At 41.1% G+C, this 25472-nt stretch overlaps 1 protein-coding gene across 2 annotated transcripts in view; it reads right to left on the reverse strand.

Moving 5' to 3' along the window:
* LOC144690681 (BTB/POZ domain-containing protein KCTD5-like) overlaps positions 1–25472 on the reverse strand; it is a 77507-nt gene that overhangs the window by 33582 nt on the left and 18453 nt on the right. For both annotated transcript variants that reach the window (XM_078558424.1, XM_078558425.1), the window contains exon 2: positions 127–235. In XM_078558424.1, the coding sequence (XP_078414550.1) occupies positions 127–235 (109 nt within the window). The remainder of the gene's footprint in view (positions 1–126; positions 236–25472) is intronic.

Genomic DNA, 25472 nt, shown 5'->3' on the forward strand with positions numbered 1-25472 from the left:
GAGATAGCAAGAATTTGAATAGAAGAGGCTTTGGTAAGCTACATGACATTTCCCCCATTCTTTTGCTTATAATCAAAGAATGTAATAAAAATAAACAAAAATTGAAGAGTAACAAACAGGTCTTGCCTTCCTCTGCTAAATCTTTATTAATAACCAGCTTCCCATGTCGCAGGTAATTAAGCACAGGCCCAAAATAAGTAGGATCCCGGTCTATTAGATAGGCACCAGTCTCATCCTGAAATGTCAAACACAATAGTCTGGTTAGAAAAGATCACATGTGCAAGTATTTACTAAAGTATTTCTGTTAATCAAATTATTGGCCCAGATCTTCTGAGGAGCAGCAATCATCATCGGATTGCCACTGTGTCCGGAAATTTCCCCAACCCAACACTGCTCTGCATTTCTTCCAGAGTCTTCCGAACCTAGCTGTCCCAGAACTATGGAGTGCAGCAACCCTCGAAGAACTCCACTGGATCATAGTAGAGTTGGGTGAAGACAGGGCACACCGTTGGGAGTTCCACACGGTCCCAACACATCTTAGTCGTATGTCCAGTCTTCAATGAACTGGAGACTGGAAGATTTGGCCCATTGTTTTAATGTTTTCATCATCTTCCCTTCTGGCCTTTCTTTTTAAAATGTAGTAGTTTACTAATATGGTCTCTGTAACCCACCATGAATGGCATTAGGGTGTTATTAGATTCAAATTTATGGGGCAGGATTTTATGGGATTCAGGGCCACGCTATCTGGCTCAAATGGGGGCCAGAAGCCCATATTATGCAGGAGAACAGCCACTCATCTGTGACTTCTCCGAATTGGCCAATTAATGGTTATCCAAATAACGACAATGGATGTGTTCTTGAAGCAAAGGGCTAAGAGGCGGCCCTCCAGCTCAGAAGCAGCAGCAGGATACCTGTCAAGGTAAGCGAGAGAGGGGGCACCCCTTGCAGGCCATCTTTGTGGAGTCCCTCCATATGGTAGCCTGTGGCTATAACTGAAACCCGGCAAGCATGGTGGGCCTCCAAGTCTTCCTGGAGCCTTGGACCCTGGTCTAAGGCTGCTGTACTATTTCCTGGTGCCTCCAGGTATCTGGAGGCTAACTGGAATTTTCCAGTTGGCCACTAAAAATAGGCCTTAATAGGTCTTTAATTGACTCAATTGGCTACCTGCCAATTGCGGTTGGGTAGCCCTGCTATCCACCCCAACGCCCCCCCCCCCCGCCCCCGGGAAAATGGCCCAGGGACAGGATGGAACCGGGAATTGGCACGCGCTGGCCGACGGTGTGAAATCCCATGCCCAGCCCCATTAGGGCCTAAAATTCACCCTGTGGAGCCTGAAATTTGCAGGTCTGTTTGCACTTAATTCCCCCATCCCAATAATCTAACCACCACTTACAGCAACTTTCATTTCTAATTATCTGCTGAGCTGTTAGTAGCACTTGTGCCTTTGAGTCAAAGGATGCTGGCTCAAGCTCCACTCTAGACTGACATTTCAGTGCAGTATTAAGGGAACGTGGCACTGCCAGAGGTGCTGTGTTTTGGATGAGGTACTAAATTGTGGCTCCATCTGCCCTCAGGTGCACCCTAAAAAAATCCCATGATACAATCTGAAGAAAAATAGGGTGCTCCCCTGGTGCCTTGGCCAATGTTTATCCAATGCCACCAAACAAGTTATCTGGTCATTTATTTCATCGTTGTTTGTAGGACACTTTTGTGCAAATGGGCCATTATAACAACAGTGACTACATTCAGAAGTTATTAATGAGCCACAAAGTGCTGTGGGACATCAGGCGAATATGAAAGCTCCTATAGAAAGGCAAGTAATCTATTATAGCATTCAGAAAATTCTAGGACGCTTTACAAGGCTTCTCTAAACAGGGCACAGGAAAAATGGGCAAATGAGGCAAGAGGAAAGAGATGGGGTGTTCATAAGGGTGGCGCTTAAGACTGAATATATTTATGACTGACTGTAACATTCCTGATGCTGGGAAGTGAGATGAAGATCTGTATATGCCAGCATCAAACAATGAACCCAATACTAAAACACCAGCAGCAGCATTTACACTGATCCTCTCTGGTCCTTTACCCTAGAGCTGCTTCCCCAAAGTTCCACTGGTGTTGAATTGTTCACACTGCTGGACTGCCTGACAGTAAGCTCAAAGCACATAAAAAACAAAATCCCTAAAACCTATATGCTTATTTTGCTTGGATGGAAAATTACATAGTTTTACATTAAATATTCAGATTAGGGATAAACAAAGAAGCCTGCAACCATAGGAAATGGCTGCATCAAGAGAATTGTTCAGGAAAAGCCAATGGCAAACAAGTACAAAACAGAGAACATTCTGCTGATACCAGAAATAAGGGATTGAACAAATGACGACATGCTAATGGGAATCAATCTCCAGGCCATCCTGCACTTCCACAAGTCTAGGTACGAAAAACAGAACTTAAAAAGACTTGCATTTATATAGCGCTTTTCATGAGCACCAGCCATCTCAAAGTGCTTTACACCCAATTAAGTACTGTTGAAGTTCTGTCACTGTTGTAATGTAGGAACTTAATTTAAAAGAAAAATTCAGAAGTAATCATATATGCTGTACTGCAACTGAAAAAATCTAACTCATTCCAATCTAGCTTTTATTTCTGGAATACAACTGAGGAGATGGAGGCCATGAGTGGGATAATGACACCTACAATTCAAAACAAAACTGCTCCTCCAGACACTGAACACATAGAATAAAACATATATCGGTCAACATTGTGGGATGTAGTAGGAATGAGCCCGTTCTGCCATTTAATGATGGCTGATCTTCTACCAAGTTGACTTTCTTGCCCAATCCCCATATAACTTGATTTCCTTAGATTCCAAGAATCTATCGATCTCTGCCTTGAACATACTGAATTGGACGACTGAGCCCTTGGAGGAAAAAATTCCCAACATTCAGAAACCTCTGAGGGAAGAAATTTCTTATCTCAGTCCTAAATGGCTGACTTATTTTAAGATTATGCCCTTAGTTCTAGGCTGTCCAGCTAGGTGAAACAGCCTTGTTTTAATGACATCACCTCTCATTCTTCTAAATGAGTATAGATCCATTCTAATCAAACTCTCCTTATTGTCAACCCCAATCCCAGGAATCAATCCAGGTGAGCCTTCATTGCACCCACCCCTTCCTTATCCTTCCTTAAGTACTGAGACCAAAACTGCACAAAGTGCTCCAGGTGTACTTTCAAAGCTCTGTTTAATTGCATTAATACTTTCTTATGCTTGTACTCCAATCCGCTTGCAATAAAAGCCAACATACCATGTGTTTTCCTACTTACTTACTGTTCATGATGTTAACTTTAGGTGTTTTGTGTACAAGGACACCCAAATCCCTCTGATGGCAGACATTTAATAGTTTCTCACCTTTTAAAAGGTATTTTTCTTTTTCCTACCAAAGATAATAATGTCACACTACTTCATATTATACTCCATCTACCACCTTCTTGCCCATTCAATTAACCTGTCTACATCTTTTTACAGATTCTGTCCCCTTCTCACAGCTTAGTTTCTCACCCAGCTTTGTACTGTCAGCAAACTCAAGATATAGTACACTCCGGCCTCTTATCCAAATCATTAATCTAGGCTGTAATTAGCTGAGGCTTAAGCACAGATCCTTGCGGCACTCCACTAGTATCTTGCACGAGGAAATACAAATACCAAAGAGCAAGTTGCTTTTATATTTAATAGCCCCAGAATAAACTTGCGAGAGTCACCAAAGGCCACCATCAGGAAGACCAGGGTTTTTAATTTTAAAATGGTCTTGCAGTTTTAGTGAAACCAGCAAGTTCACTTTAGAGATCCTTTGTGCAGGCAAGCAGTGTGCACTGGGAGACAGTGGTACTCTCAAAACATGCAAACAACAAAATAGGAGTATCGGAAAGCTGCACTGGCCATTCAAACACATTTAACAGATATTTAAAAAGATGCTGCAATAAATTAAATCCTGTTTGTGATTCATGCCAAATCAGTGCAACACAAATGCATCATTTTAAAGTATGAAGTCCAACTAATAGCTGTACAATTACAATGCTTTTGTGAAACTATATTGGGACAGAATGGCCAAAATTTCTCATTTAAAAGTTGCAACCTGATCAATGGATAGAGTTGAATATAAACAGCCTGTTTCTCTATCCCTTTCCCAAGGGTCAGCAAGTTTGAGCAGTAGTAAATGAACCATAACAGCTCCCGATCCTTCGTATTTATAAATCCCAGGCCAAAAAAGTTTACAGCCCAGGAGGTGGCCACTTAAGTTTCAGATTATGGTGCCTGTGCAATTTTTCTGAAAGTTATCCACTTAGTCTTGCACTCCCTGCCCTTTCCCCACAACCTTTTAATTTTCCTTTTTCAAATTTGCATTGCTGTCCTTTTAAAACCTATTATGGAATTCATGATTCCTGAAGGTACTCTATTCCCTAACAACTCTCTGCATAAAAGAATTTCTCATAACCTCTGGTCACTTGAGTGAAGTATCAGAAGCGACCAGCAACCACAGAACCAAACTCCAAGTAAGGAATAGATAATTTCAGGAGACAAGGGCAGAAATTTAGCAACAGGAATTATGTTTAAATGGGACAATTGTGCATCTGAGTTTCAGCAACATTCTTCTTTTCCTCTTGAGGCAGTGTTTTATGTGTGGACAGCAACGTAAGAATCGCTGCCCCTGGGATAATTATTTGAGAATGTTACTTGCTTTTTAATATTGAAGCGCAACTGCTCTGAAAAAATCCAAAGTTCAAACGCTCGAATCTGGGGAAGAGATCTATACATACAATTTGCTCCATTTACCACAATATTGAAACATGCAGTGGTAAAGTGACTATGATGTTTGAAATACCATTAAGCTGGCAAACCTCACATTGAATGCAGTGGAAGAACCACATTGATCAAAATGGCTGAAACTCCAAATACCCTTTTCATCTTTATCTTCCTTCCCTCCGTCCTGCTATCATGTCAAAGAAATAAGGTCACTTCTTTCATGAGCAGGGAAAGCTGCCTGAGGGGATTTCAAGATATTTATAAAGCAGATAAAACAGAAGACCAGCCGAGCAATCTGCTGTCACCAGCTCTAATGCCAATTAGAAGAGCATGGGGCTGAATCAAAAGTAGAAAATGTATTCACAGAAGGTCTGTAGCATCTGTAGAGAGGGAAAGGGTCAATGTTTCAAACTTCAGATGAACAAGTATTTTAATACCAGGATTAAGGGGGAGAAAAAGGGAAGGAAAGAAACAAAAGTAACCATATACCATGAAATGACTTTGGCACTTGACCATGGAAACAACTGGGTTCAGCCTAACCCTTCCAAAACCAAATTCGTAATTATCTTGAGTGTTCCAGGGAACACTTCCTTGAGCACGGTATCCAGTTCTGGTCACCATGATATAAGGGAGACAAGCATTGGAAATGGTCCAGAACAAAAGCCACAAGGCTGGCCCCATGCCTAAGGACTCTGAGAAACCATTCAAACGTATCACTGCATTGCCAGCATCATTTAACACAACTTCAGACTGTTGGGCGGCCTGCAAACATGGGAGACATTCAACTGCTTTAGGTAGTGCAGAGAGGGTTTACAGGGTTGAATATACTTATACATGAATCACAGAATGTTAACATGCAGATGCAACAAGCAATTAGGAAGGCAAATGGTATGTTATACTCCAATCTCTGCAATAAAGTTTGAGTGTAAGGATATCTTGCTTCAAATAGGCAAGGCTCTGGTGAGGCCACATCTGAAGTATGTGTACACAATTTTGTCTCCTTACCCAAGGAAAGATATACCTGTCTTAGAGGCAGTGTAACAAAGGTTCATTAGATAGATTCCTGCTGCGTGTTGACATGGTTAAACAATAATACCATCTATCATGAGCTTTTTTTTGGCAATTTTTCCACTCTTGACAATGTTGCTTTTACCCAACTGTGGCTCCACAAGTACTGGTAGAAATGCAGTGTCTCACTGGAAACATTCAAACACAGGAGCCACATCAATGCATGCTGGCAAACTATTTGATCATAGTGGAGAGAGGAGGGCATTATTACACTCACTCACATTCAACACCTGCCCCTTCAGGAAGGAATCACTAAGTGATGATTTGTTTCCACCTAGTTCCTAGCCCAAGGGAGTTGAGGTCAATTACAATGATAATGTTTCTGCCTTGGCTTACAGCTTGCACCTTGTGACCCGTTAGGCTATATGCCACTTACTAGGAGTCAACATGTAAGTAGAGTTTCTGAAGCAAACAATTCCAGGAATTGAGGCTAAAAGCTATAAACTCCACGAGTGGTAAAAACACCCAAGTCATTCTCACCTTCCTCCCCTCCCAAAAAAACACAAACTCCCAAGATATTACAGAAATTCAATAACAGAAACACTCAAGTCTGTCAACGCCTGGAGAACAGGTAAGTTAAATTTTAGGTGCCAACTCATTTGAACTCTACTTCCCTGGCTCAGCTATTAGTTATTACTGTTAAGCAGGTGAAGTTTAAGCAGATTACTGCCTATTCTAGATACAAGTGAGTAGGAACTCAGTCCCCATGTGAGAAAGTACTGTACATGCACTGTGCCTTTTTGTCTTGCACATTTCAGGTGCATTAGAGACAGGTTGAATCCAGCTGGGGTAAGATGATTGTTAGTTCTCGCCTAGGGACCAGAACCTTTCCAAATTATTTTTAACCCCAGGGCCTCTCCAGTCTCTGGAGCAGAGGTGCTTTTTGTTCGTTCTGCTCCAGGTTGTTGCAATTTGTTTGAGGGGGAAGACTCAGAAGATTTTCACTCTTCTCTCATCAACAGTGATCAGAAGCTGTGTTAAGATTTTCTTATACCAGGGAATGGTAACAACTGAATAAACACCAACATGGCAGTCTTGCTTTTCAAACCAATTATCATTATTTTGCTGATATAAAATACTTAAGTCAGAATGCTGAGCAGTGAGCACTATGTTGTAAAATAAAAACAGAATTGGTCCATTGGAGTATTGCTGCGACTGTACATAAGAAAATGCAACAGGTGTAGATATTAAACCATCATAAATTCCACATCCTGTAGTTGTGGTCAGCCACACTGAAATCAAGCTCAGCTAATTTACATCATGCTTTCCATACAGATGTATCAATTGCTCAATGAAAAAATTTAAGGCCAAAAATAAACTTTATTATTTGAATGTTAACACATTTTATAGAACAGGAAATGGATTGGATGAAATGTCCAAGACACTAAATTGCTTTGTTATTGGAGCTCCACATTTTCAGGTTTTATTTTTTGAAAAAGAAAATTGCTGCAGTTTTTTTCAGGGTTTAGTTTGGATCTATTGAAAACAGGTTAAAATTGGGGATAGGAAAGAGAAAATGAGTCAGGGTTGGAAATGGAGGGTTTTCTTTTGCAAATAGTCCATTATCAGTTCCATCTCTTCACAGTGGAGGGATACAAACCCTTTAAAGGATGCTTCAAAGAACTAACCTTTTTCTGTTCACCATATACAGTAATGGAAGCAGGCGATGAGCTTAGCGCAGAGCAAGACACATCGCCTCTGTGGGAAAGCAAATTTAGAGGAAAACAGTGTTGCTGCAGCTTTTTGTCATGCCCTTGTAAAGTACTGTAGCATATTGGGTTGCATCCTTATGGAAAAAACATGGCTCAGACTCAGTTGTGTAGATTAATTATGCAACAAGAAAATGCTGACTACAACATCAATTATTAAGCACAAGTCTCAGCTGCTTCAGTTAATCAATGCACCCAGATACGACCAGTTTTAAAAAAATACCATTCCCGAGCAACTGTCCAACAGGCTCATTTTCCCAGATGGTTGCACTTCCACACTGTCGAGTAATGTGCACTTAAGCTTAATGAGAAAGTTGAGTGGTGGGGATTTTGGGGCAGGGGTGTAAGAGACACTGTGAAATATCTGAACAGTAGCGTTTACTCTGTTTGATAATTTAATACATTGCACAGGCGTTGGTTTCATGCCAGTACCTACACAACACAACAAATTGCAACAGACTTCCATCTGCAGCTGTAATGGAACCAACATGAATAATGCAGGGCAACATTAAAAAACTGTACACTGATGGAATTACCCACACTGCAAAATATGTGGTCTTTATGGATAATGCATTGTATGTCAGTGAGTGAGCAGAGATAATGAAGGAAAGCATTTTTGCTGATTCTTTACTCCACTTAAAATGTCTATCAATCTCTACTCATTTAAAATAGCACATTAGCTAATCATTAAAACATCTGCTCCTGATTGCACCAAATATGATTTTCATAAGAACTTTTTTTTTTGCAAAAATACAAGCTCCAATATGTACTTTAGCTGCTTTTATATCAGCATGCTGTTGGTGGCTTTAATTTAAAGGAGACTAACAGACCTACAATAGTACATGGGACCTGCCTGTTAGTATTTCCTGAGAATAAGAACATAAGAAATAGGAGTAGGCCATTCGGCCCCTCAAGCCTGCCCTGCCATTCAATAAGATCATAAGGCTGATCTGCTCAATTCCTCTTCCTCATATCCCTCAACTCCCTGATATTTCAAGAATCTCTCTACCTCCTCTTTAAATACTTTCAGTTATCTAGCCTCCACAACTCTCTGGGGTAGAGAATTCCAGACATTCACTACCCTAAGAGGAGAAATTCCTTTGCATCTCAGTTTTAAATCAGTGCCCCCTTATTCTGTAACTATGTCCCCTAGTTCGAGATTCCCTCACTAGTGGAAACATCTTCTCAACATCTCCCCTGTCAAAGCTCCCTCAGAATCTTGTACATTTCAATAAGATCACCCCTCATTCTTCTAAACTCTAATGAATAAAGGCCTATCTGTTTAGCCATTCTTGATAAGTCAGCCCCTTCATCCCAGGAATCAGCCTGGAGAATCTCTTTTGAATGCCTCCAATGCCAGTATATCCTTTCTTAAATAAAGGAACCAAAACTGTACACAGTACTCCAGGTGTGGCCTCACCAACACCCTGTACAGCTGTAACAAGACTTCCCTGTTTTTAAACTCCAACGCCCTAGCATTACAGGCCAAAATTCCATTTGCCTTCTTAATATCAGCTAGTGGTATGGATAATGACCTCCAGACATAGACATAAACATTGGATCGTAAAGTAGTGCTTGCAGAGTGTTGGATTACTCCATGAGTGCCTAACCGTACACATTACATAGGTGCTGCCTTATTTTCTTTGATCTTTTGCTTTGCTCATTATATTGTCTATGAGTTTATTTTTATATAAAGACTTGATAATTTTGCATTGACAATATCTTATACCAAAAGTTATTTGTTCATTGATAGCTGGTGTTAACCAACATGAAAAGGCACTGACATAAAGTCCACCCATGCAGTAAAAATGCCCCAAAGTGCTTCACAAGGGAGACTGGGAGATTTGGGGAATGGCTTAGGAAGATAGGTTTTGAGCAGGTGGTCCAAATGTCAAAAAATGGAATGATTTGAGAAGAGAATTCAAGAGTACATGGAATCAGAAGCTGGTTTGGCCAGTAATAGTGTGGGTATGCTGTAGGTTCTTAGTAGAGCAGAGGGGAGACGCTGGGATGTAGGGCCAGAGGAAATTGTAGATGTATAGTGGAGAGGAGCATTGGAGGGATCTATAAAGTAGGCTGAGAATTTCAAAGCCATTGTATTCGAGGACAGGGAACATGTGGAGGTTGCGAGATGAAGGACAATACACGGGCAGGACTCAGTAATGGATCGGGGGGTGAGCAGTAGAGTTTTGGATGTTTCAGAAAGAAGCTCCAAAAGTTCATGAGGGAAACATCGGAGAAATCAAGCCTGGAGGTGACAAAAGTGTGGAACAGTGTTTTGACAGTGTGATGTGAACATTACTATAAGGGTTCTGAGCTCAACTCTGTCAAGCACACTGGATTGTGAGCTCAAGAGATCTTATTTAGTGAGGAATCAACACTGATTAAAAATGACAAAATATGCTTTCTGAATGAGGTGTTAAACTGAGGCCTCATCTGCATCCCCAGGTGGATGTAAAAGTTCCCATGGTACTATTTGAAGAGCATGCAAGTTCTCCCAGTGAACTGACAAACATACAACTGTCAACCACAAAACGTATTTATTTCATTACCGTTTATGGAAGCTTACTTTGTGAAAAATGGCAGTTGCATTTACCTGTTAAAACAGTGACTACACCTCAAAACTAACGTTATTGGCTGTGATAGTGATAGAAAAACTCAGCAAATCGGGCAGCATTCGTTCCACAGAAGTCATATTGGAGTCAAAACGCAACTGTCTTTCTCTCTCCACAAACGCTGCCAGACCCGCTGAGGTTTCCCAGCACTTCTGTTTTTATTTCAGATTTCCAGCACCTGCATATTTTGCTTTTATTTATTGGCTGTGAATCGCTTTGGGATGTCCTTATGCTGTGATGGTGCTACATAATTTCTTATCTGTATACATAAAAAACACATGCAAATAAAAAGAATCAGACATTGCTATGCACAAATACCGAAAGACTATAACAAAAACAAAGGAAACCAGTTTTTGCAAATAGGCCATTCCGTAACCTGCATTAGGTCCTAACTGCAGCATCTTCAGATATCTAACCATTAACAAATGGGTGTTTCAAACTGATTACATACTGAAGCAGTTGTACTGCATTTACAGATGTATCCAGTGATATAGGGAGAGTGCAGTTGAGAGTACTGGCACCACCACAGACATGCCAAATAAAGAGGTCATAATAATCTCACATGAGCTGTGATGGTCAGGGCATGTTGTCAGAATGCCCAATTTAAGACGGCCCATACAGGTGCCCATTCACACATGGGCCAAAGGAAATGTTTCAAAGTCAAAGTTTCTATTAAAAATCAACACGTGGGAAGCAGGTGCCCAGTCGTGATCAAAATGGCGATTCATCATCAAAAATGGTGTCAAGACCAATCAAAAGAGAGAAAAAGGAGAGAGGCAGAGAGGGCAGCTGTTTGGACCAATCTGCCACCACCTCTACCAGCCAACAACCAATGTCCTCACTGTGGGAGAGCCTGCAAGGCTAAGGTGGAGTTGATAAGCCATCTGTGAACCCATAGCTAACACTGACATCCCACTTCCACCCAGTCATCCACAAGGAAGAATCATCCTTGACATGAGGGATGGCCGATAAGACAGGCACATTGTTGTCACATTCCTCAGATGATTGGTTGTGATTTTAGATAGCATCAGTGTCATGACCTTAACAGTACTGCTTAACTAAATAGTGATTTGTAGGTCTTCAAGTACACAATGTGCAAAACTTGCTGCCTAATGAAAACCTAATCAGTTTAGGCAGGTGACTGGGCTGGTACATACTCTAGGCTCTACACAATGGGGCACCTGGCTGCTCCCAGGCAGGTTAACAGCATTATTTATTCAATGCAAATTCACTCAAAACACCCAGACCATTTCCTTTCTATGGAGCAGGGCTAGAAAATAGTTTACTTTATCAGCCCAGGTTACTCTATTTTCTGATACCTGCTGCAATGGTAATGAAATCTTGATTTGAAAGATTACCAGCTACAGAATCTTTGCTAATATTTTTTTAGTAAGCAAGACACAAAATTCTGTTCAATAAAAGGTATAGTCATATTAGACAAAATTCAAGTGAGCTGTCTGGTAGCTTAGTAAAATCCTGCGTTCACATAGCACCTTTGTCAGAAAGCATCACAATTTACTTCAAAGTGAGGATATGCACTACAATCCTAGCCCTGCCGTAGAAGAATGACAATGTTGATGAACATGTAAGAAGGGAAGAGAATGGGAAAAAAATGGGCAATGCAGGTAAGTCCAACCCAAGCTGTTGGGGTGAAAACCTCCTCTGTGAAATGAGTTTGGGCCCAACACACAAAACTGGCATTAAGTATTAATCTCATACAGACATTACAGGGTGGCTAGTGTGGGATATGGAAAATGTCACCCTGGTGGAGTAATGACATGCTTTTGAGAGTTTGATGCAAAATAGCAAGAACTTTACTCTGCATTTAACTGTGCTGGACTGCTTAATATCAACTGCTGGCTTCCAAAATGGAAAGAGTTTTGCATTCTTTTCTGGTAGCTCAGCATAAAATTCCTCCAAGTGTTAATAACCTAAAGGATGGCTTAATACACAATCTATTTCAGATTTACCTGCAAAACTGAAAAAAGCTACATCAGCCCGAGCATAGGTATATTAGTTGAACAATTTTACCTGCCCACAATGTCCAGGCAGTTGTGGGTTTATTTCTAATTAGAGTGTTGCCATATGATAATACTCCAAAAACTTTGACAGAAAGCAGCAGCAGAGACACCTGCATTCAATCCCCAAACACAGTGACACCTGCAAGTCACAAACTGGCTGGCAATTTGGCATTCTGTAGAGGAAAGATCAGAGGGTAGAGAAAGATTCTTTTTTTAAACAATACATGGAATATTCAAAGTTCAGACCTATTCTCCCACCTTCCTCCTCTCCCCCAATTGAATTCTCACTTTTTCTAACTCTACACGCAAAAGTGCCCAAACTTCAAGCCCAAAAGCTTTGCAGCACAGGAGGTAGCCAGCTCCTGCCTTATATTACAAAGCAGCTGTTATTTCCCACTAAACTAGCAAAATATTTCTGTATTACTTGCCTCTTGTGATAGAATGCAGAGATTTACAGCATAACTGGTACTGCATTGGACAGCTGAGACGACAAGACAGGACAGATACTGCTTGAAATTATAGTCTACCACATTTTACTACATAACATCCTAGCATCTCCATCAGTTACTTATGCATTATTTTACAGGAATAGGAACATAGAACTTAGCAGCAGGAGTAGGCCTGGCCCTTTGAGCTTACTCCACCATTCTATAAGGTCATGGCTGATTTGACTGTGGTCTCAACTCAACTTTCCTGTAGGGATAGCCCTCGACTCCCTTGTCTGTCAACAATCCAGGATCTCATACGTTTCAAGAAGATCACCATTCATTCTTCTAAACTCCAATGGTAAATTAAATGGATAAAGGCCTAACCTGTTCAACCTTTCCCAAAGTATGTAAAATTTCCTACTTGAGGAGTCATTATGGCTACTTGCTCATAAATTTCCAATAGTTCTGATGTTATGGTTGACTAGTCCAAAATGCCAGATGCATTTGGATGAATTGCAGACCAACAAACTCTGATCTGGGTGGGTTTAATGCATTTGAATTCGTTAATTTTTTTCAACAGTTTATAATTCACTTCAAACAGCCATTTTGAAATAAAAACAGAAAATGCTGAGAATACTCAGGTCATGCAGCATCCGCAGAGAGAAAAACAAGAGTTATCAGGTTTGTGACTTTTCATCAGAACTGATCACCGTTTATAGTATGTTAATTATATTGTTTATATTGTTAAAGTACACAGGTGAAGGGCATTGTTTAACTAAGTACTTTGATCACATATAAATAGGGGATAGCTGGGACACAGGGTTGGAGGGAGAAGCATGAGACTGAACAAAGTCAATAAACTCTGAAGAAAAACTGTGTCTTGGTTTTGACTTCACCAACTGGCTTGAATTCTATTAACAATCACAACAATTATTTTGAATGTAGTTTGTCACTGAAGAAATGCACCATACTATTTACTGAAATAGTCTTGGACAAAATTAACTGTGGGCTATCATGCAAATTAAAAAACTGGGGATTAGCACATATAAATATTGCTAAACTAAACCAAGCTGGATAATGGGTAAAGTCTAATAATTGTCCTATCTTGGTTGAGTTGGTCATGACCAAGCTTAATACCATTCAATTCCATTAAATATATGATTTATAGTACAATAGCCTAACTGTGGCTCAAGTGAAGGTTCTAAACTGATCAAAGCCTTGCTCTTGCTGTTTACAATGCCATGTAAGCCTTTTAATAGACTACTTACGAAATAATGAGTATCTGGAAAATCTTACAAGGAAGCAATGAGCATCAATTCTATGCAAATTACAGAAGGGCAAGTTTTATCTTTTGCTTTTAGTTAAGAGATATCAGGGGAGGAGGGAAAGGTGAGCCTAGAGATGGCAAGACTAGGTCTGGTTAATAAATAAATTCTAGATGACACAATGTGTAACGTCAGTATTTAGCACTGCGCATAGCGCTATTCATTGAATGAGTCACCTGGAGATAAATATCAATGTTTGCATCAAATTGACTAGGTGACTAAGATACTAAGTTTTTGATCCTGACATCAGAGTTTAACTTCAGACTATTTTTCGCAAAAAGGCTTGTGAAATAAAATTAAAAGTTTACAAACAAGTGAATAGGATTAAAACAATGACAGGTAAAGTAGTAACACAAACCAGGCAGAAGCAAATGAGACTGAACTGCCTATGGGACACAAACCTTTCCTCCACAGGATCGCACATGTGTAAGCAGCATCAGAATCAGCTACTTCAGTGGTGGGAGCATGGAAAGATAAATGTATAAGGTTAAACTGAATAAATCTAGATCAGATCACCTGATCTATTCGGTTTATATCATGGATTGGACCCGACAGGTCGGTCCTGGTTAGATAAAAAGAGTAAAACGGAAATTTGTAACTGGTTTAAAGTGTTCATATATATCCCTGCCTTAAAAGCCCCCTCAGATGTCCATTATTTCATACTAATTCTGTTCTCACCCATCACTCACACTCAGTGGGGGTTACTAGATAATGATCTTACAGAAACCCTGACCAATTTCCCCTCTCCAATGTAGATCACAAGGATCAAATACAGAATTCCCATGAAGTGTATCAGTTAAGATTGGCTAACTCAAACCAGTGATAAAGCTTGGGACCTTTAGATTTGTGGGGTTTAGAACCACAAGGTTCACTTTTTCTTACACCCATACTTCTTTTTGCAGGAGTACCTGTATGGTCAATGATAGGGGTGAGGGGAGATGGATCAGGGAAATGGCTGAATCTCTATGAAACAGAATTAATGCACATTGCTGAAACGTCACAGGGTTAATCATCCTTACTGATGTAAGCTCTCAGGCTGGTTTTATAACTCCTTCCTAAAGACGTTTCCTCCCGATTGCAGCTGCACTGAGTTTAAACAAAAATATTTGAAATAAAACACTTAGCATTTTAAATAGGAAATGTTTTCCTTAATCATCTGAAGATGAGGAGCTGCACTAATCAGCAAGCACTGTACTCATCTTAAAATTAGCCCAACGGCTGCCAATGTTTACAGTGGATGCAGCATCTTTCACCACATTGTGTTCCCTTCATACTTCACTAAGACGAGTTCACTCAAGTTCTGCATTTTTAACCATTCCAAAAAAATTGTGCACCATTTTTCTATCTATATTATGCTATTTAATAAGACTAGTGTTATGCTTCTTGGCTAGGACACTATGTTGAAGTCAAGAATCAGTGCATTACATGCAATTCTCATTCACTCTTTCAGGACCTATTTCCCAATTGGTGCAAAAGGCTCCACTTTAAGGTCAAGATGATACCACCACCAAACTCTGTTTAGGTCAAGGGCAAATTCTAGCTGTTCCTCCTAGAAACAACTATCGATTTTAATAACAGGCCTTCACCCAGCCACTTCAGGCAGGAATTACTGTTGGTAAGACAAAAACATGTGCACTAACTATACAGGTGCAGCTTCTTTAAAGTAGTTACATTTTGGCTGATTGCACATGCATAATATGAACAGGGTGGACCACTAACAACTGGGATATCAAAAAATCTGAACTAATTAAAAATTTAGGTGTATATAGAGTACAAAATTTAGGTACTATTGCTGAACATCTACTTAATACATAACCAATAAAATTTTCAAGGATAGATTTTGGAAAAATGACAAATTAGCATCAAATGAGGCTACATCTTAAATTGCCATATACCCCAGTTCTGCACAATATCTTCACTTCTGTAGTAACTTTGGCGGGACTTCAATAAAGCAACATGGTGGGCATAGGACATTATTGCATAACTCCCAACAGCAGATAGATAAATCCAGTCCATCTAAACCCAGGCTGCATCTGGAAGAACTTCAGCAATATAATAGGTACTGTATAGCTGGCACCGACAGTGCGGAATGCAATTTAAAGTGATGATGTGTTTGCAACGCATTGAAGCTCATTAGCTCCAGAGTTTGATCTCCAGTGTAGAGAGGTGAATTATTAGGATGGAACAAAGAAAGCTGGGGTTTGTACACTTAAATTGTTACAGGCATATCAAATAGAAAACCGCATTGGAACAGTCGATCCAGCCAATAGTGTAACAATAAAATTTTGAATAGGACAAGGAGGCACAGGTTCAAACTAATGAAAGCAAATTTAGGGCTGTTATCAAATTCCTCAATGAGACTGAGATATGGAATGGACTTCCAGGTTCTCTGATTCTGAATGCAGTGGAAACAAAAAGCTATTTACAATCTATATCAATGACTTAGATAAGGGGGCCAAGTGAATGTACCCAAATTTGCTATGACACAATGTTAGGTGGGAAAGTAAGCTGTGAGGAGGATGTAAAGGGATATAGATAAGATAAGTGAGTGTGCAAGAATGTGGCAGATGGGGTATAACGTGAGTAAATGTGAAATTATCCACTTTAGTCGGAAGAATAAAAAAAAAACAGGATATTTCTTAAAAGGTGAGACTAGTAACTATTGGTGTTCAGAGGCATTTGGAAGTCCTACACGAATCACAAAGTTAGCATAGAAGCACAGAAAGCAATTAGAAAAGCAAACAAGGTTTTATCCTTTATTGTAAAAGGGTTACAATATAACAGAAACTAAGTCTTGCTGCAATTATAAAAGACTTTGGTAAGACCACAACCAGAGTACTGTGCGTAGTTTTGGTCTCTTTACCTAAATAAGATACTCCCCTTCGAGGTAATGCGACAAAGGTTCACTAGATTGATTCCTTGTATGACAGGATTCTTCTATCAGAGATTGAGTAGAATGCGCCTAAATTCTCTGGAGTTTAGAAGAATGAGAAGTGATTTGAATTATATGAATAAAATTCTGAAGAGGGATTCACAAGATAGATGCTGTGCGGCTGCTTCCCTTGGCTGGAAAGTCCAGAGCTAGGGGGTCATAGCCTCAGGATGAGGGGGCAAATAATTTAGTACTGAGATGTGGAGAAATTTCTTTACTCAGAAGATTGAGAATTCTTGAAATTCTCTGAGTGCTGTCTGTGGCTGCTCAGTCATTGAGTACTTTCAAGAATAAAATTGACAGGCACGAAGGGAAATGAGGGCTATGGGATTAAGGCAGGAAAATGGAGATAAAGTCAAAGATCAGGCATCATCAGTATTGCCTACTCCTGCTTCCATTTCCTATGTCCTGAATAAACCAGGAGATGTTGGGGGAGTAGCACTACTGTTGAACCAAAACTCCTCTTCTAGGCATCCACACACAAGACTCACTAGTTTGCCAGGATCAACGCCACATCTGTGTAGGCTCAGTCATTTGAGTATGTTTAGGACAGGGATCGACAGATTTCTAGATATTACAGACATCAAGGGATATGGGGAAAGTGCAGGAAAATGGCGTTGAGGTAAAAGATCAGCCATGATCTTATTGAATGGCGGGGTAGGCTCGAGGGGGCGAATAGCCTAGTCCTGCTCCTATTTCCTAGGTTCCAATGATTTTTCTCTTCCCCATGGCACTGAACAGGACATTACTACATCACCCCTCCAATATTGAGGTCAGCGAATGAATCGGGAACCTTCTAGGTTCGTGTTGCTCAGCAGCAGCATATTGACCTGTGGAGCCCTCAGGAAACCTGGTGAACATTTCTGTTGAATTCTAGAGGATGACATTGGTCCAATAAAACAAAAAGGAGCAACGCCTACACAGACTAACATTCATACGTTAAGCAGGGATTGTACCTCAGATACCAACAGGCAGTTTTCTTATAAAAACAGTACATCAGTGCTACCACAAAATCTAGCACAGGTTTGCAGTCAGTTCATAATATGTCACAAGTACATCACTGCCCAAAACAACCTTTAAGATTAATACAGTCCCCAGAGGCACAATTTCACATTCCAAAGACCCCATTCATTTGATTAAATGAATGGACTAAGTTTAGTCCCTGACATGTTTTATATAAGTATAGAAAAAACTTGATTCTTGAAATTCTATGATTTTTTTTGTACGCTATGCAGGTAGTGCATGTGTTCTTGCAAGAGGTTTTCCTTTCCCCAATCTACTTCTGAGATTTGATTAAATATTAGTCTCCAAAGCAGGGCTCTTGAAAACACCATGACCTGGACATGGAACAGCTTAACACACTCTACTGACACGGACATCTGCAATGAATTGTTTTTATACTAGCTTTGTTAAATAAGCAAACAAGCTCTTACTTAAAGGTGATTCTGGAGAACTTTACAGCGAGGGAGGATGCTGCTGAGCATAAGCCTGGGCAGGAGGCAGTATCGGGAAAGGGGATTAAAAAATAATGATTGAAGAGCGCATTTTTTCCAAAAGATGTTTTTGAAAGGAAGGGAAAAGCTACCAAGGCAAACCAAGGAACAGGAACATTATGAACAATGCCGTCAGCCACCCTCTTGCTTTAAAACAGGGGCCACTATTTAATGAGGAATAGGTTGAAATATTTGATTGAATAGAGATGTTCAAAATTCTGGGGTTTTTTGACAAGGTTGAGAAATAAATAATAGCCTCAAATCCCCTTCAAATAGTTCCATTAAACCTTTTATATCTAGTGAAGGCAGCAGATGGGATCTCAGTTTAACTTCTCATCTGAAAGACTGCACCTCCGATGTTGCAGCACTCTCTCAGTGCTGCACTTAAGTGACAGCTGTGATTACACACTTTAGTCTCTGGAGTGAGGGTTGAGCCTATGGTTTGGGCGGAGAGAGAGCTATTCACTTAACTGTTCGCAGCAAAGCATTCCATGCTCTAACAACTCAAAAAATATCAATTTCCCCACATTGATCTTTTAACGAGAATCTTGATTCCCTTTTACTGTCACCTGTCTCAACCAGGACCACCAATAAAAACCAATGGTTTGGTTAATTATCTCATAACTGTTTGTGGGGCTTTGCTGCATTAAAATTGGTAGCTGGGTTTTGTAAATTAAAACAGTGACTACACTTCAATAAGGACTGTGTTGGCTGTGAACATCTTCTCAACGGAACATCTAGTTTGACATAAGTCTTGACAATTTTGCTGACATTCCTCCCCACCCCAAATTTGTGACAAAGTTTGAATGATTCAGATTTCATGTGGACTTCAGATTTGGAATGGTCTTCCTGCTCAGTAAACATGGTGCTTCAGGCGACCCATCCACACAGGCAGCATGGCAATCAGGTTTACTCATTAAGGCAAAACAATTATGTCATTGTTCAATCACAGCAGCAACAGTAAAATCCCTGAGCCATGCTTCCTCTGCGATTTGTGCAGTACCTGCAGTAAATATAGAACAGCTCTTTACAAAGCTAGTTGTTCTCCTCTCCAACCACTAATTTGACTCAAGTCTTCAGGAATCTCAGGAACTCCAACAATCTGTGGCATTTATTTTCCACTACATGATTATTCACACTACATGAGGCTCAGTGAAGCCATGGCAATTAAGGTTAATCTGAGCCATTAAATGAAAACAAGAGAAAATAATTTGAGACAGGATAAACTAATACATTTTAAGTGCAAAAATCATAGCCTAGTTAAAAAGTTGGATACTGTTTGGCACGGTAAGTTATCTCCAGGATACAATGACATGAAGAGGACGTTAAGCAACATCAGGAGTATACAGATGGGTTGGTAAACAAGGCAGATGACCAGCAATGCAGAGAAATATGAGGTGATACATTTTGAAGGAATAAAGAGGTAGCAAAATACTAGACAGTAAATCATTAAAAATAAATGCCAGAGCATCACCCCTTGTGGAGCTGGGAAAGTACTGTGCAATGTTAAACCAGCACCGCCACAGAAAATGAGTTAAAATTAAAGATTTCACAGGACATCTTTTACGAAAATGCATATTAATGACAGTAAGAAAACGGTATAGTAGTATTGCTGTTATGTTACTGGGCTAGTAATCCAGGGGTCTGGATTAGTGATCAGAAACATGAGTTCACATCCTGCCACGGCAGCTGGGGAATTTAAATTTAATCAGTTAATGAAATAAATCTTCACTAACGGCGACTACGAAGCTACTGGATAGCTGTAAAACCCATCTGGTTCACTTCGGTGATGGGAATCTGCTGTCCTTACCTGGTCTGGTTTATGTGCAACTCCAGACCCTCAGCAGTGTGGTTCGTTCTCAACTGTCCTCTGAAGTGGCCTAAGCAAGCCACTCAGCTGTATCAAAACTGTTATGATAAACTATCATAAGAAAACCAGACCAACCATCCAGCACCAGCCTAGACACTGAACATGACGAAAGTACGCCCAGCCAAGTGGCCCTGCAAAGTCCCCCCTCACTAATATCTGAGGACTTGTGCCAAAATTGGAAGAGCTGTCTGACAATTAGGCAAACAGCCTGACAGAATCATAGCTTTCAGCCAACATCCCAAACTCCTCCATCACGATCCCAGAGTACAACCTGTTGATAGTTGGGGATAATGATGGTAATGCCATAGAACGTCAAGGGGCGATGGTTAGATTCTCTCTTGTTGAAGATGGTCATTGCCTGGTACTTGTGTGGTGCGAATGTTACTTGCCACTTGTCAACCCAAGCCCATGTCCAGGTCTTGTTGCATTTGGACATGGGCTGCTTCAGTATCTGAAGTCACGAATGGTGCTGAACATTGTGCAATCATCAATGAACATCCCCACTGCTGACCTTATGGTGGAAGGAATGTCATTGAAGCAGCTGAAGATGGTTGGGCCGAGGACAGTATCCTGAGGAACTCCTGTAGTGATGTCCTGGAGCTGAGGTGACTGACCTCCAACAACCACAACTATCTTCTTTTGTGCTAGGTATGACTCCAACCAGTGGAGAGTTTTCCCCGATTCCCACTGACTTCAGTTTTTCTAGGGCGCCTTGATGCCCCACAGTCAAATGCGGCCTTGATGTCAAGGGCAGTCACTCTCATCTCACCTGGCTTGGAAATAGAATACAAAATCAAGGAGGCTATGGTGAACCTTTATAAAACATGGATTCAGCCTCAACTAGAGGTTGATAGAATCATATCTCTTTAAACTGGATTTTACTTTTTAAAATATAGAAGGATTGCATTATTTTTAAAGGGTCATAAGTTCACTTTGGAACTGACAAGCAGGCCTCTTCCAAGCAATCACCTGAGCTACACGGTATTTGAGAAGGAGTTTTTTGTTCCTTTTGAACTGCAAAGCACTTTAATTAATGAAAAGCTGGAAGACAAAAAGGCAATCAGATAGCAGAGGCAAACCTTAAGTTTGAACCTGTGGTTTTGCTTTGTCTTTTTGGGGAAAGGTAGAGAACAGAAGGCTACCCTGACGAGCTCTCTCTCCCTCTCTGCTTTGTGAAACGGTGTGTGGTTCTCGACCTGTAGCCAGATAATCCTCATCTGAGTGTAGTTTGTCTACATGATTTTGGATGTGTTAGCTGAGGCAGGAAGAATTGGTCCAACTACACTCTCCTCCACTCTGAAGCATCGTTGGTGAACTTCCTGACATTTACCGGACCCAAGGGAACTTCAGACAGGCAGCATCGAACCTCCGTGAACTTCAATTCTTTTCTAAGTAAGTTTTTTTCCATCTGCCCGACTCTGCACAGACTACCTGTGTGTCTTTTCTTGTCTGTGTGCGCACGCGCTGGGGAAGTTTAAAAGGTTGGTTGTTACACTTCCAGATTACAATCACGTGTCAACCAGTCCTTGAAACTTGTTTGAAAGGAGTTTTGTTTTATAATAAACTAATCATCGAGTTTTTTTGAAAGAAGCCTGGTCAGAGTCTCTTTTCTTCTGGGTACTAGAAGTCTAAGTAAACATTTGGCCATTTTGGTGAGAAACTTAAACATTTGAATTAATGGTACAGCCTGCAGAGTAACAAGGCTTGATAATTTGCGCACTCATCCCATCCCGGTCTTAACAAGGTATTGTGTTCAATTGTGGGCATCACACTTTAGAAAAAATGTGAAGGCATTAGAGAGCGTGTAGAAAAGGTTTACAAGAATGCTTACAGCGATGAAGGGCCGATGAGGGTGGATTGGAGAAACCTGGGCTTAACTCCTTAGAGGAGGTTGAGAAGTGACCTGGACAGAATAGATATGGAGAAATTGATGCCATTGGCGGAAAAGTCATGGAGACACAGAGGTCTACAACACAGAAAAAGGCCCTTCGGCCCATTGAGTCTGCGCCGGTCGAACAAGTACCTAACTATTCTAATCCCATTTCCAGCACTAGGCCCATAGCCTTGTATGCCGTGGCATCACAAATGCACATCCAATACTTCTTAAGTGTTATGAGGGTTTCTGCCTCTACCACCCTTTCAGGCAGTGAGTTCCAGATTCCCACCACCTTCTGGGTGAAAAAATTCTTCCTCACATCCATTCTAAGCCTCCTTCCAAGGTTATTGATCTCTCCACCAAGGGGAAAGGTTTCTTCCTGTCTATCCTATCTAAGCCCCCCCATAATTTTATACATCTCAATCATGGCCCCCCTCAATCTCCTCCGCTCCAGAGAAAATAACCCCAGTCTATCCAATCTCTCCTCATAACTAAAACTCTCCAGCCCAGGCAACATCCTGGTAAATCTCCTCTGCACTCTCTCTGGTGCAATCACATCCATCTTATAATGCGGATTCCAGAACTGCATGCAATACTCTAGCTGTGGCCTAACCAGCGTTTTATACAGTTCCAGCATAACCTCCCTGCTCTTATATTCTATGCCTCGGCTGATAAAGGCAAGTATCCCATATGCCTTAACTACCTTATCTACCTGTCCTGCTACCTTAAGGGACCGGTGGACATGCACACCAAGGTCCATCTGAACCTCGGTACTTCCCAGGGTCCTACCATTCATCGTGTATTCCTGTGCCTTTTTGGAAGACCCAAGTGCATCATCTCACACTTATCCGGATTAAATTCCATTTGCCACTGATCAGCCCGTCTATATCCTCCTGTAATCTAAGGCTATCCTCCTCACTATTTACTACCCCACCAATCTTCATGTCATCCGCGAACTTACTGATCAACCCTCCTACATTCAAGTCTAAATCGTTTATATATACCACAAACAGCAAAGGACCCAACACCAATCACTGTGGAACCCCACTGGACACAGGCATCAAGTCACAAAAACACCCCTCAACCATCACCCTCTGCTTCCTGCCACTCAGCCAATTCTGGATCCAAATTGCCTTGGATCCCATGGGCTCTTACCTTCGTTATCAGTCTCCCATGCGGGACCTTATCAAAAGCCTTGCTGAAGTCCAAGTAGACTACGTCAAATGCATCGCCCTCATCTACATGCCTGGTCACCTCTTTGAAAAATTCAATCAAATTGGTCAGACATGACCTCTCCTTAAAACCATGCTGACTGTCCTTGATTGATCCCTGCCTCTCCAAGTGTAGATTAATTCTGTCCCTCAGAATAGCTTCAAATAGTTTCCCCACCACTGAGGTTAGACTGACTGGCCTGTAGTTCCCTGGTTTATCCCTTCCTCCCTTCTTGAATAACGGTACCACATTGGTTGTCCTGCAGCCCTCTGGCACCTCTCCTGTGGCCTGAGAGGTATTGAAAATTATTGCCAGTGCCCCTGCTAACTCTTCCCTTGCCTCACTCAACAGCCTGGGATACATTTCATTCAGGCCTGGAGATTTACCTACTTTTAAACCTACCAGACCTCCTCCCTTTCTACGCTAATTTCTTTAATTATATATCAGTCCTTCGGCCTGATTTCCATACCCACGTTGTCCCCTCTCACTTGTGAACACCGACACAAAGAATTCATTTAGAACCCTACCTACGTCTTCCAGCTTCACACACAAATTACCACGATGGTCCTTAATGGGCCCTACTCTTTCCCTCGTTATCCTTTTACTCTTAATGTACTTGTAAAATTTTCCTTTATTTTACCTGCCAATGTTTTTTCATGCCCCTTTTTTGCTCTCCTAATTTCCTTTTTAAGTTCCCCCCTATACATTCTATACTCCTCTAGGGCTTCCGCTGTTTTGAGCCCTCAGTATCTGCCATAAGCCTCCCTTTTTTTCTTAATCCAATCCTATATATCCCTCAACATCCAGAGTTCCCTGGATTTGTTGGTCCCATCCTTTGTCTTTACTGGAATATGTTGGCCCTGTACTTTCCCTATTTCCTTCTTGAACGAGTCCCACTGTTCTGATGCAGGTTTACCTAAAAGTAGCTGCTCCCAGTCCACTCCGGCCAAATCATATCTGATTTTATTAAAATCTGCCTTCCCCCAATTTAGAATTCTGATTTGTGGCCCACCCTTGTCCTTTTCCATAACAACTTTGAATCTAACAGAGTTATGATCACTATCTGCAAAATGCTACCCTACTGATGCCTCTACCACTTACCCGGCTTGATTCCCTAAAATTAAGTCCACGACCGCCCCCTCTCTTGTAGGACCTTCTACGTACTGGCTTAAAAAGCTCTCCTGGATGCATTTTAAGAATTCCGCTCCCTCTAAACCTATCACACAACGACTAACCCAGTTAATGTTGGGAAAGTTAAAATCCCCACTATTACTACCCTATTATTTTTACACTTCTCTGAACTTTGCCTACATATTTGCTCGTCTATTTCTCTCTGACTGTTTGGGGGCCTGTAGTACACTCCCAACAATGTGATTGATCCTTTTTTGTTTTTAAGTTCTACCCATATGGCTTCATTTGAGGAGCCTTCTAAGATGTCATCCCTCCTTACTGCTGTAATTGATTCCTTGATCAATATTGCGATACCCTCTCCTCTTTTACCTCCTTCCCTGTCTCGCCGGAAGACTCTATATCCTGGAATATTGAGCTGCCAATCCTGCCCCTCTCTCAACCATGTCTCTGTGACAGCAATGACATCATACTTCCATGTGTTAATTTGTGCCCTCAACTCATCTGCCTTATTCGTCAGACTCCTTGCATTAAAATAAATACCATCCAACCTTGCCAAACTCCCTTGTGCCTTAACTGGCCTATAATTTCTAAGCCTTCCAGACTCACTTGTTCTCTCTTCTAATTTTGGCTATGCATCTCCCCCTGCTGACCCTCCTCTCAGGGTCCCAACCCCTGCCAAGTTAGTTTAAACCCTCCCCAACAGCACTAGCAAACCTCCCCACAAGGATGTTGGTCCCATTCTGGTTCAGGTGCAACCCATCTGCCTTGTTCAGGTCCCACCGCCCCCAGAAACGGTCCCAATGTCCCAGAAATCTAAAGCCCTCCCTCCTGTACCATCTCTCCATCCACGCATTCATCTGGACTAACCTCCTATTTCTACACTCACTAGCGCATAGCACCGGAAGTATTCCAGGGATTACAACCTTTGAGGTCCTGTTTTTTTAACCTATTTCCTAGCTCCCTAAATTCTGCTTGCAGGACCTCATCCCTCTTT

Source organism: Cetorhinus maximus, chromosome 15 (genome assembly GCF_964194155.1).
Source record: "Cetorhinus maximus chromosome 15, sCetMax3.hap1.1, whole genome shotgun sequence".
NCBI classification, from domain to species: domain Eukaryota; kingdom Metazoa; phylum Chordata; class Chondrichthyes; order Lamniformes; family Cetorhinidae; genus Cetorhinus; species Cetorhinus maximus.